General features: G+C 42.0%; 1 protein-coding gene across 1 annotated transcript in view; it reads right to left on the bottom strand.

Annotated features, from left to right (window-relative positions):
* C7 (complement C7) overlaps window positions 1-13,284 on the bottom strand; it is a 117,916-nt gene that overhangs the window by 14,991 nt on the left and 89,641 nt on the right. Inside the window, exons 14-17 of the mRNA XM_082251610.1 lie at window positions 12,660-12,792; window positions 7,979-8,170; window positions 3,901-3,988; window positions 640-821 (exon numbers count right to left, since the gene is read on the bottom strand). Coding sequence (XP_082107736.1) covers window positions 640-821; window positions 3,901-3,988; window positions 7,979-8,170; window positions 12,660-12,792 — 595 coding nt within the window. The remainder of the gene's footprint in view (window positions 1-639; window positions 822-3,900; window positions 3,989-7,978; window positions 8,171-12,659; window positions 12,793-13,284) is intronic.

Genomic DNA, 13,284 nt, shown 5'->3' with positions numbered 1-13,284 from the left:
TATCCAAGCTTGCATGTAAGTTTGGGTATCTAGGGTTCCTCTCCCTTTTCTTTTCCCCTTGTTTCCATTTCTTAAACATCATCATGGTGCCATTTTTCTTATATGTCTTTTAGAGGTTCTCATGTATCCACTCCTGACGAAGTGACGATGGGCCACGAAACGCGTTGAGGTTACAATGCTATGTACCTATTATATACTCCACTATTACTTGGATTTTAATACGTGATACTGTGAACATAATATATGACTCTATTATTATTATTCGAAATCTCGCCTTGCTGATTGTTATGTATTTGGATCCGAGAACCATGTATCAGTTCCCTTAGTGTGTTGACTATGTAACAATTTCTGTCATGTTCTGATTATGTGTATCAATAAAAATGTATAAACTTTCCATGTCGGCTGTGTCACGTTTCTCATGTAAAGTCCCAACCTCTTTCTTTTATCCAATAGATTAGGGATGGAGACGCACGGCACTCCCACCGTGCGCCTCATTTAAAGTCCTACCCTTCCCCCCCCCCCCCCCCCTTTGTTCACTTTTTGCTTTGGAGGATTTTTCTTTTTGTGTGTTTAAAATTCTCCCTTTTTAGATTGCTGTTTTTCTTCCGTAGAAAGTGCACAAATTAAAAAAATTCTCACCAGAGCAGGTTTCCCATAGGTGGCATGAGCCACATGTCTTATCTGTTTTGGGGAACTTGCAGTTGTCATCTGTGGTCAGCGTATATGTCCGCCCCAGGCATTCGAGTGCATGCATTTTACAGACTGTGAGTGCAACGTTCTTGCTGTTTCGGCCATCAACAGCACATACATTCAGAGAGGAGCTGGAAAACAAACAGATAATGCATAAATGTCACAATTCCAGCTGTCATCAATGTCATGGTGATAAAATTTAAGTTTAACAAGGCAGCATGACCCATTTTGCATTTTGCAGCATTAAATGAATCAGGCCAAAAACTCTTTGTCAACCTAACAGTAAGTAGAAAACCGGTATCTCAATCAAGACTAGTATATATTCTCAGAGGGGTTTATGATATAATAAAAAAAAAAAAAACAAAGTTGCAGATAAATTTGATGGAGAGCAATCTAAAGATGAGAAAGAAGGTTTTGAGTAGATTGATGGGTGTTGTCTAAGATATGTATAAACATTTAGATAGAGTTTGCATTTTTAGCATATTTATTCTGCTGAACCAAAGTATATTTTGTGCACGCTAGAAGAGCTGGATTCTTTGCAAATCATTTTAATACTTACAGTCTTATATTAAATAGAGAAATTATTTTTTGGAAGAGCAAGGGATTTTGGCAGGAGGGAGAGGTTTAAGACTTCCATTTTTTATATGTTTACTTTGAAATGACTGAGTTTGCCGAATCTTTAAAACTCAGTCAACATCAATGGTAGGGTAATGTGGATGTTGTTGAATATAGAGGGACAGTTCATCTGTGTAGAGGAGCATTTTGTGATGGAACCAATTCGTTTTGATATCTAATAAAAGTATTCTTGTGAATGGCTTGTGCTAAGTGTTCCATGACATCAAAACCCACCTGTTTCTTATGTGTTAAGTGCAGTAATGAAGGGGAGATATGGTTGGCTAGAGTTTTTTTTTTAAGGATTTGAAAGTTAAGGTTTAGTGCCGGTTCACATATGTGCGAGTGCGGCAATCGCATATAATATGGGAGCGCACTGCTCCTTCATTATATGCGATCGGGTATGCGGCGCGAATTCAGCCATACACATTGTATGGCTAAATTCGCACTGCACCTGCAGTAAAATCGCACATGACCCTTTTTTTGAGCCGCATCAGGATCAGATAGCACAGTGGTTCACACTTGTGCGATCCGATCCTGTGCGAACTGTAAGATCGCACTGCGATATGCGATCAAACTGGGGGTGTCGTTAAGATTACATTGACACCCCCAGCGTATCGCATATGGCAGTGTGAACTGCCAAGGGTGCATTTGCGATGCGGGAACAGGCTGCGAATTCGCAGCCTTCCCGCATCGCATAAGTGTGAACCGAGGCTTAGGAGTGATATAGGTTTAGAGCGGCTGCAGAGAGAAGGATTTTGACCAGGACAGCCAGCAGCTAGCATTTGGGGGTCAAGGGGGGTGATCTGCATCAATGGACTGGAACCCCATAATCTATCTACTTTTCCCAGTCCCCTCACCCCTCATTCAACAACACAGACCTACTGGGAAGCCTCTTGACCCCTACTCCTCGAGGTTATACCTGATCCACCAGGCTAGCCAGCAGCTAGCATGTGGGGTGGGGGGACTGCATCAATAGAAATGAAAGTGTGCGCCAGAAGGAGAATTAGGAGGGAGGCAAATATCTTGCTAAATCCAAGAGTAAAGCCCTCTGAGGGTAGACATTTTCCAGTTTTCAGACTTGTAAGTGTTTTTTTTAAGTGTAATGTGGTGTTTTGACGTGGGGCCAAAGTAGACCTTGAATTTGGTCGAGGAGGTAACCCCTTAAAAAGGAATCTGTCAGGAATGGAATATGGGAGCTGCCATTGCCAATCTTAAGTTGCCTGACATCTGCTTCCTTCTCAAACACTTGACCTCGCACATTCAACAGTCACTTAAAGAAAGACAGTTGGGGTGATTTACTAAAACTGGAGAGTGCAAACTCTGGTGCAGCTCTGCATAGTGATCGACTTCCAGATTTTTTGTCAAAGCTTAATTGAAAAAGCTGAATTTAGAAGTTGATAGGCTACTGTGGAGAGCTGCACCAGATTTTGCACGCTCCAGTTTTAGTAAATTCCCCCCCCCCCCCCCAGTGTGTGAGATACTTGAGAGACTGACCACTGACCCCTAGCCCTCCTGTTAGGTGTAGACCTGGACAAAGTATTTAAAGCTAAAAAAAGAGCACAAACTATCCACCCACACCTGGATGGAATGTCCATATTGTATAGAGCCACTATATTACCAAAAGTATTGGGACGCCTGCCTTTACATGCACATGAACTTTATTGGCATCCCAGTCTTAGTAGGTAGGGTTCAAAATTGAGTTGGTCCACCTGCAGCTATAACAGCTTCATCTTCTCTGGAAAGGCTGTCCATAAGGTTTAGGAGTGTATCTATGGGAATGTTTGACCATTCTTCCAGAAGAGCATTTGTGAGGTCAGGCACTGATGTAGATGAAAAGGTCTGGCTCGCAGTCTCCACTCTAATTCATCCTAAAGGTGTTCTATGGGGTTGAGGTCAGGACTCATTCTTTGTGCACTGGTCCAAATCATTTGGTGGAGGGGAGATTATGGTGTGTGGTTGTTTTTCAGAAGTTAGGCTAGGCCAGTGAAGGGAACTCTTAAGATGTCAGCATACCAAGACATTTTGGACAATTTCATGCTCCCAACTTTGTGGGAACAGTTTGGGGATGGCCCCTTCTGGTTCCAACATGACTGGGCAACAATGCACAAAGCAAGGTCCGTAAAGACATGGAGGGGTGGAGGAACTTGACTGGCCTGCGCAGAGTTCTGACCTCAACCTGATAGAACACCTTTGTGATGAACTAGAGCGGAGACTGTGAGCCTTCTCATCCAACATAAGTGCCTGACCCAACATGTGCGCTTCTGCAGGAAATGGTCAAACATTCCCATAGACACACTCCTAAACCTTGTGTACAGCCTTCCCAGAAGAGTTGAAGCTGTTATAGCTGCAAATGGTGGGCCAACTCAATATTGAACCCTACAGACTAAGACTGGGATGCCAATAAAATTAATGTGCGTGTAAAGGCAGGTGTCCTAATACTTTTGGTAATATAGTGTTTATTAGCTGCATTTAGGACTACCACCTGACTAGCATTTTACTGGCCAGGCTGGTAAAAATGAGGCTTGCTGGCAATGTTTTTAATAGGTAAGATATCACAAGGCTGTTATTTCGGCCCAGAAAAGGTTGTAATCTTACCTGCATTCAGCTGGCATTTTACAAATGCACTTAGAGTCCTGGAATTTTTCCCATGGCTTGCATTTTGTTTCATCTGATTTTGGGATGACTGCAGGAGTAGAAATATAATGTCATATAAAGGTTATCAACAAATGCAACGTTTGTTTTTTTATTTCTTTTATGTCTTTCTATTTGTCCTCACATTTATATGGAAGTCAAGCTATCCAGGAAAAGTGACAATGACAGGTGTTGAGAAAAACTAAAACACTGCCAGGGGTGCTCAAATCAGTCACCTTTTATTCACCCGCTTTACATATTATTTAACCACTTGAACTCCGGAGGAGGCCAATATGAATTCTGTTACATGTTTTTGGTAAAAAAAAATACCAATAAGTGTATATTGATTGATTTACGCATCATTATAGCATTTTGCAAACAATGGGATATATACTATTTATTTATAAATTTTTTTTTTGCTAGTAATGGCAACGATCATCAAAACTAACTGATACTTTTTGACACTTTGCGGGGAACCAGTGATACTACGACAGTGATCAGTGCTAAAAATATGCGCTGTCACTGTACTAATGACACTGGCTGGAAAGGGGTTAAACATCTAGGGTAGTCAGAGGGTTAACTTAAAAAAGTGGCTACATCGCATGAGTTTACTGACCCTAACTACAAGTGTAAACCTAGCCTTAAAGGATAAGTTCACCTATTGGAGCATGTTACACCTTACATCCATATTTAGGGTGTAATGTGTAACATGGTCCAGGTCTGCCAGCCCCCCCACCCCCTCCCCCTTCCATTAAAGGGGGTGGAAAGGTGGAAAGTGGAACTAAACTCTCTCAATCAACATTGAGGCCCCTTTCACACTTGTATGACCTGAAGGTCGCGCAACTTTGACACGCTTTCAACTCGACTTGAAGCAATGCCTGTGTAATGTTGAAGTTTATGGACCTCAAGTCACATCAAGGTTGGACCAAAGTAGTGTAGGGACTACTTTGGAGTCGCTGCGACTTGAACTTGCACAGCTATGAACGGTACTCTTTGGAAATCATAGGGTATGATGAGGCCTAAGTATTTTAATCCCTATGCTGCTAGCATTAGTACATAGATAGAAAGGTTTGTTATATTTACTTGCTTTAAACTTACTTTTTTTTCACATTTTTTTTTACTGTCTTTAAACTTTCTATCTTTTCTTTTCCTTTTTTTCAGTTGCTTCCTGGTTTCTGGTCTAGGCAGTGGCAGCTGGTGCATTGGGGGAGTAGGGGCGCTGCCCCCTATCCATGCGTCCGGCCCCCTAATCTACATGCGGGGCGCCGGATGCATAGAGTTCAGTGGGGCTTTTTTTTTTTTTTTAACCATGTGATTAGAGCCAGAGGCTCTAATAGGTTAAAAAACAAAAAAAAGGTGGGCTTGGGGCGCAGAGCAGAGGAGGGAGGAGACGCAGAAGACTAAGGGGGGAAGAAACCAAAGCCGCCGCTGCCTGCTGCTGCAGATGTCCAGGCAGGGTGAGTGAGGTGGGGGGGGGTGTCCTGGTGTAGTCCTGCTGTGGTCCTGGGGGGGATGGTGTGGTACGGGGGAGGGGGGATATGGTGCGGTCCGCCTGCCGACCCTGACCCATGAAGCACCAGCTGCCACTGGGTCTAGGCCAAAATTATGTTTTACATTCCAGGAGTCTTCATGGGCATTTGTTTCTTTCATCTGGAGGAAGGGAGATAGGCTTCTCAGCTAAGCACACCGTCCTGCCTGCATGCCTGAGCTAAGGGCAGATGAATTCCAGTAAGTAAATGCTACATGAACCATCTGCTCTTTGTTAAGAGCTAGAAATGCTAGGTAGGTGTTTTTCAAAGTAATTTCTCTACAAAATAGAGCATGGAGACACATGGAAGGATGGGTGAGTTTGCTTTCAATATTAATAAAGAGTTAAATAGCGTTTTCAGTTTGTGGTGCTGAGATACAGTTAAGTTTTACTTTAACACCTGGAAGTGAGGGAAAATTATTCTAAAGGAGCCTCTGATAGTTCTAACCTTTCCCTGCTCTCTACAAAACTAGGGAAAAAATGTTTTTGCTGAACATGCACTTTAACTCCCAGGTCTGTACAACGTCTAAGACAGATATTAGGGTGACCCATTCATACTGCTGGATTTTCATTTAATTTCATAATGCAAATAGTGGAGTAAGACCACCCCTGCTATATCAGGAGAGGAGTAACAGAACTGGAGATCCAGGAAGCTAGGAAATGTCCCAGCTCCAAAGACGGGATCACAATTATTACTTTTGAATATACTTAACCAACTGAAGCCCTATCAAATCGGAACACTCGGTTTACATTATTACATCATCATATTACCATTTCTCAAAGTTGTGTTCACTAGCATGTAGTAAACTTTATTAAAATCTAGACTAATGCCTCGTACACACGTTCAGATGATCGTACGAAAATAATCGCTTTCGACTTGATCGCGCGATAATCTGATCGTTAGTACACAGCTTTCAACAGCCGATCACAACAGTCCGTCCAACAAAATCCGAAGGGACAAACACGAAAACTTCTGTCTTACGATAGCCTAGCAAACAACAATTGTTTAATCAGTACAGTATGCGCCCGCTAAAAATCGATCGACAAAGACCGCGCATGATCAGAAACACTAAAATAGCACGGAAAAAGCCTGGCTGCCATTGTTTTTGTTTTGCATCATCTGATACATAGCTACGCAACCAGGAAGATTTTCCAGAATCGTACGAAAAAAAATCCTACGTTTATATGCATTGTTGAATTCAATATTAGTATCATGCAACAAAATGCGAAAGATAAGTCGTCCAATTATCTGAACGTGTGTACGAGGCATCAGGCAGCCCATACTTTATTCAATTTTATTGTAAAGTTTTCCTTTAGATTTACCAAACCCATGTAATTTGAGGTCAAAGTTAAACACTTCAGCTTCGGAAGGTTTTACCCCCTTAATGACCAGGCCATTTTTTTGCGATTCGGCCTTGCATTGCTTTAACTAACAATTGCGCGGTTGTTCGACACCGTACCCAAACACAATTGATGTCCTTTTTTTCCCACAAATAGAGCTTTCTTTTGGTGGTATTTGATCACCTCTGCAGTTTTTAGATTTTGCGAGATAAACAAAAAAAGAGCGACAATTTTTAAAACAAAACACCATATTTTTTTACTTTCTGCTTTAAAACATTCCCAATAAAAAAAATGTTTTTTTATCAGTTTAGGCCAAATTGTATTCTGCTCCTTTTTTTATGGTAAAAAAAAAATAAAAAATCCCAAAAAGGGTATATTAATTGGTTTGCGCAAAAGTTATAGTGTTTACAAACTACAGGATAGATTTTTGGACTTTTTATATATTTTTTTTTTGTTTTTATTAGCAATGGCGGCGATCTGCGATTTTTAGCAGGACTGCGACATTGTGGCGGACAGATCGGACCCCTAACTGACATTTCTGACACTTTTTGGGGACCAGTGACATTAATACAGTAATCAGTGCTAAATATTATGCACTGTTACTGTATAAATGACACTGGCAGAAAAGGGTTAATACTGGGGGGGATCAAGGGGTCAAATGTATGCCTAAAGTGCTTGCTAACTGTGGGGGGGGCTCTGTGACAGGCACACAGAGATCGGTGTTTCAGCTTAGGTGAGACACACGATCTCATAGTACCTGTCTGACAGGAGAGCCGTCTGCTTTGCTCACATAGGCAGACAGCTCTCCTGTCAGTTTCCCAATAGATTGCGGGAGGCCGGCGGTGATCGCGCCCGCTCCTTCTGCGGTCTGGCTCCCGCTGAGGTCTAATCACAGCAGGAGCTTTGCTCCGGCAACGGGAGACCACGTGCACATAATCACGTAGATCTACGTGATTATGCACAGCTGAGCTGCCCTGCCGCAGTAAAACTGCCTGGGGCGGTCGGCAAGTGGTTAAACACTTTCAATTTGTATGCTATCAGGCAGGCCCTTCTACTATATGGTTGAAGATAAATCTAAAGGAAAGTTGTACAAGAAAATTGTATAATGTATGCTGAGCCTAATCAAGGAAAGTCAGGCCAAATTACTCCAATTAAAGCTTCCATCACACTTACCTTTTCTTGTGCACTGGATGTCTTTTATATCAGGATTCCAGGTCAGGCTTGAACTGCATGAAGCGATCTCCGGACCTTCTAAATTCAGGCCTTGTTGGCATGAGAGTTTTATTTTATCTCCAACCTGGTAGGAATTCTTCTGCGGGGCAACCGTAATGCCACTTGGAAGCTGAGACAAAGAACACTGAAGTCCTGCAAAAATGGATTTAAATAAAGTTATACCTATGTTGAAAATAATTTGGACGGATAAAAGAGGGCCCTGAGGCTGGGTTCACACAATTGCGAATTGGATGCGGATTTCTCTGCATCCACTTCCCGTGTCAGGAGTTTGTGACCGACTCTCTATGGAGCTGGTTCACATATCTCCGGAGCGGCTCAGGAGCGAATTGCACGGCAGTCATGTGTGTCTTCTGGTCCGTTTCAGGCCCGAATTGAGACAAAAATTCAGACTAAAATCTGACCTGAAATGGTGAACAGGGACGCACCGGACCCCTGCAGTGGGCCGCTCCATGCGGCAGTGTGAACACAGCCTAAAAGTGTATCTATGGTCAGAATTTCAAATCATATATTCATTTCTACATTGCATTTCAATTATTTCTAGCCTACGCATATTAGTCAGAATGATATTGAAGTTTGTAAACTTACAATGTAAATATTCCCACACATTTCCTCCCTTGGATTCTATGACATGCAATCACTATGTGTGAGTAGGCACTGCTGTGTCACACATTTCACAGAGCCTGCCTTCTAAACTACAGAGGAGCTGAGAGGAGGAGTTTCAGGAGGCGGAGTCAGTACAGGAACCACTGCTTGCAAGGAGCAAAGTATCATGGGATATATAGTCCTTAGAAATCCATATTAAACAACAGAGGAGAAGATGCAAAGCATGCAGGGAATCCAGGAAGTTGTGGAAAGGGACGGCCAGCAGACAGGCAGAACTCACAACATTAACCACTTCTGGGCTGGAAGGATATTCCCCATTAATGACCAGGCAATTTTTTTTGATTCGGCACTGTGCTACTTTAACGGACAATTGGGCGGTCGTGCGACGCTGTACCTAAATAAAATGTATGTCTTTTTTTCCCACAAATAGAGCTTTCTTTTGGTGGTATTTGATCACCTGTGCGATTTTTATTTTTTTGCACTATAAACAAAAAAAGAGCGACAATTCTGAAAAAAAAAAACAATATTGTTCACTTTCTGCTATATAACATTCCCCCAAAAAAATGTAAAAATCCAAATTTTTTAACATTTTAGGCTAATTTTTTTTCTGCTACATATTTTTGGTAAAAAGAAAATCGCAATAAGCGTATTTTGATTGGTTTGCGCAAAGTTATCGCTTCTACTAGCTACGGGAAAGATTTATGTCATTTTTATTGTTTTTTTTTTTACTAGTAATGGCAGCGATCTGCGATTTTTAGCAGGACTGCGACATTGCGGTGGACAGATAGGACCCCTAACTGACATTTTTAACACTTTTGGGGGGACCAGTGACATTACTACAGTAATCAGTGCTAAAAATATGCACTGTTACTGTAATAATGACACTGGCAGGGAAGGGGTTTAAAACTGTGGGTGATCAAGGGGTTAAATGTGAGTCCCCGCTGCCGAGTGGGGGCGGGAGTGCGCCGGTGGTGGTGCGCGCTCGCCCCCTAGCTGCAGGCACGCGACCGACATATACCTACGGCGGTTTGCGCAGGAGAGCCAGCCTGCCGCAGTATAACTGCGGTGGGCAGTCTTTAAGTGGTTAAAAGAAGACTTTTCAAGTAAGCTTATATTGGATTGTCAAATATAACTATTATTTGTATTGTTTTTAAATGAAAGTTTATGCTGTGACCATACATCTCTTTTAAGTTGTAGTTCATTTGGGGGGGGGAAATATTGAGTACAAGTAAAGTGTGGGAGAGATTGACTGGCATATCACAGTCAAATTTTTTTTCGATTAACCACTTGACCTCTGGAAGATTTACCCCCTTCATGATTGGGCCATTTGAGAAATGGCACAGCGTTACTGACAATTGTGAGGTCAGCGACACTTTACCCAAACAAAATGTATGTGCTTTTTCCTCACAAATAGAGGTTTTTTTGTGGTATTTGATCACCTCTGCGTTCTTTATATTTTGCACTATAAAAAAAAAAAAAAACCTGACAATTTTTAAAAAAAATATTTTTTACTTTCTGCTGTATAACAATATCAAATTAAAAAAATGTAAAACATCAAATTTCTTGACAAATTTAGGCCAATATGTACTCTGCTACAAATATCCTATTAAGCGTATATTAATAGGGTTTGCGCAAAAGTTATAGCGTCTACAAACTATGGCATAAATACTGGAATTTTTATTTATTTATTTATTTTTTAATAGTAATGGTGGCGGTCAGCGACTCAAAGCGGGATTGCGATATTGCTGCGGACAATTGGGACACTAACTGATGCTTTTGACAATTTTTCAAAACCAGTGACACGAATACAGGGATCAGTGCTAAAAATATGCACTGTCACTGTGCTGACACTGGCTGGGAAGGGGTTAAACATCAAGGGCAATCAAAGTGTAAAATATCTGCCAAGCCTGTGTTTTGGTGTACTGTGTTAGGTGCTTTTACTGGGGGAAGCAACAGATTTTATTCCCTGCTTTGTAGGGAAAGAAAATCTATTACTTACCCACTGACAGGACAGGGTTCTGCCTTGTTTACATAGGCAGGGCTCTGTCCTGCGTGAATTCATGACGATCGCTGGGTGCCGCCGATAATCCATTGGCCGGCACCCGGTGATCTTCATCTGCACAGCATGGTCGGGTCGCTGGTGGCACGCATGCGCCTCCTACCCGGAAGTGTCAGATAACATACTAGGTACGTAATCTGGTGCAGCTGAGCCGCTTTGCCGCCGTATATGTAAGTTATACAGTCGGCAAGCTTTAAATCAGCTTTTTGCCATCTTTGTCCCATTCAAGAGATTTCCCCTCAGTTTCTGCCTGTAGACATACAAGGAAGTGAAAGCAAGTTTCTCCAAAGTGAGGTAGATCTTTTAGACAAATTTTTCTATTCCTGTTATGGTGGCAACTCACATTTTTACATTTTCCCTTACTTTCATTCCCAGTGATAGTGGTGACCATGACAAAAAGTGAGTGAATCTCCCTAGCAGGGATACAGAGATCAATAAAAACCGGGAGATGTAAACCTCCACACTCTATCCAAATTTTTTTTTTTTTTTAAGCGCATTTTGCCTTTAGATATACTTAAAGAAACAATATACTTGCCAACATATGGAAATGTAAAGTTCACCCCATTCTAACTTTTTCTTTTTTTCTGGATAGAGTTGTAGAGGATTTAAGGGTCAGAACCTCTGTCAGGTTTTTTTTGCTGTCTAAGTCTTTACTGGAGAGATTCACCTTCTCTATTTCTCCTCATGACCAATGTCTCCAGGACAGAAAGTGATGGAAAAATCAAAAATGTTATGATTGCTCCCAAAACAGAAGGTAAGTGGAAATCTTCCAATGGGAACACAGTTACAATTATTCTACAGAGGATTTATTATTTATTTATTGCAGGTATTTTTATAGCGATGTCAATTGACACAGCGCTTTACATACTGTTCATTCACATCAGTTCCTGCCTTCAAGGATCTTGGAAACCTCCCTCACATAGACACATACTAGGGCCAGTTTAGACAGGAGCCAATTAACCTACCAGCAACTAAGCCATTGTGTTGCCTCTTACTTTGGGGACATCTCCTTTGATTTCTTGTGACTCTGGGACCCCAGTGGCACACAGACACCAGTGGCACCGAAAATCCCTATCTCAAAACAAAAAAAAAGTGTTAGCCTTGAAACAACTGTTTCAATATTTTTTCTTAGGCTCCATGTACACGGGACATTGTTAAAAGTCCCTTTGAATGCTGGAATTTTTAGGACGTTTAAAATGTCCATTAGGTCGCGTTTGCACCCGCGTTTAGCGGGCGTTTGCCGGCGTTTGCGTTTAGAACCGTTCCTAGAGGTCAAAAAAATCATCTCCCCTTAAAATGGAAAAACACGGGCGCTAAATGCGGGTCATTGCGTTCGGTCGCGTTTGGCTGCGTTCGGTCGCGTTTTTGCATTTGAAACGCCGGGAATCACACGTTCGAACGCAAATAATTGCTTTCCAAAAAACAGCCCTGAAGTCAACTGCCTGCAAATAACTGTAAACGACCCTGTGTACATGGACAGATAAGATAACATGTAGGTGGGTTCAGGGGCTTCTGAAAAAAACGCCCAACTGCTCCTAAACGGCCATATACAACGTCCCGTGTACATGGAGTCTAAGGTGTCCTTGAAATAACTTACAGGTTACAGGTAAACGTGGTAATGGGCACACAGAGTACAACAGTGCCAATAGAACTAACTTGCATCCACTATTGCCAACCACTCATTGATATCAGATGCATTGTTATACTGTATGTGCAGGGGCTTTAGAGAGTCTTATGAAGCCTGTAGTTGATATATGGCTATTATTATGAAGTGTTCAGTCTTATAAAGATTTGGTTAGGCAGCTAGACATTACCAGTCACCCTTATGAGCTTACATATCTGTGTAATATTTTTTGGAACGCTCTATACATCAAGCGAAAACAGTAATTGCAATGCCTTGGCCCAATGAAGAAGAGTAACTTTCATTAGAACATGTGTAAGTAAAGTGTATCTACTTACTTTGGCATTTCATGGCACCAACATGCCACTGGAGGTCTTCTTTACATTCAGCAACAGCCTCACCCTCCAGTGTGTAACCACTGTTACACGTGTACACAATACGTTTGCCAACATAGTGCGTATTGTCCTCATCCTGTTGAGAGAACAAGATAGAAGGAAAATAGAGACTCAGTCATTGCTTTCTCATGAATTGAGTGCTAGGAATTTAAGGCAGTATTCAGAGAAAATTCAACACTACTCTTGCACTGCATGGATTAAATGTTCATTTTTGTCTAGGGTACCATTAAAGAGCAGTTTTAATTACCTTATCCCTCACTTCCTCAGCAGGTGGCGCTCACCTCTTCCCCTCGGCGCTCTGGGCTGTAGGCAGACCCATGGTGTTCTCACTAGTGTTGGGCGAGCGATTCTGACCGAGCATAAGTATGGCCCGAATATCGCCCATTTGCCCAAAATTGCTGGGTGCTCAGCAGAATGTTCACCCTCCGAGCACCCCACAATGAACTGCGTGCTTTTTTATTCTTGGAGTGGGGGTTCCCCTCCAAATCCATAGAAGACCTAGGGGTCTGGTATGTATTTTGGGGGGACCCTGCGCTGTTTTTAAAAAAAATGTTGTTGTGGGGTTCCT

This window comes from Pelophylax lessonae (assembly GCF_965119305.1).
Source record: "Pelophylax lessonae genome assembly, chromosome: 1".
NCBI classification, from domain to species: domain Eukaryota; kingdom Metazoa; phylum Chordata; class Amphibia; order Anura; family Ranidae; genus Pelophylax; species Pelophylax lessonae.
Note: the sequence above shows the minus strand (reverse complement) of the source record. Positions and strands in the feature narration are given on the sequence as shown.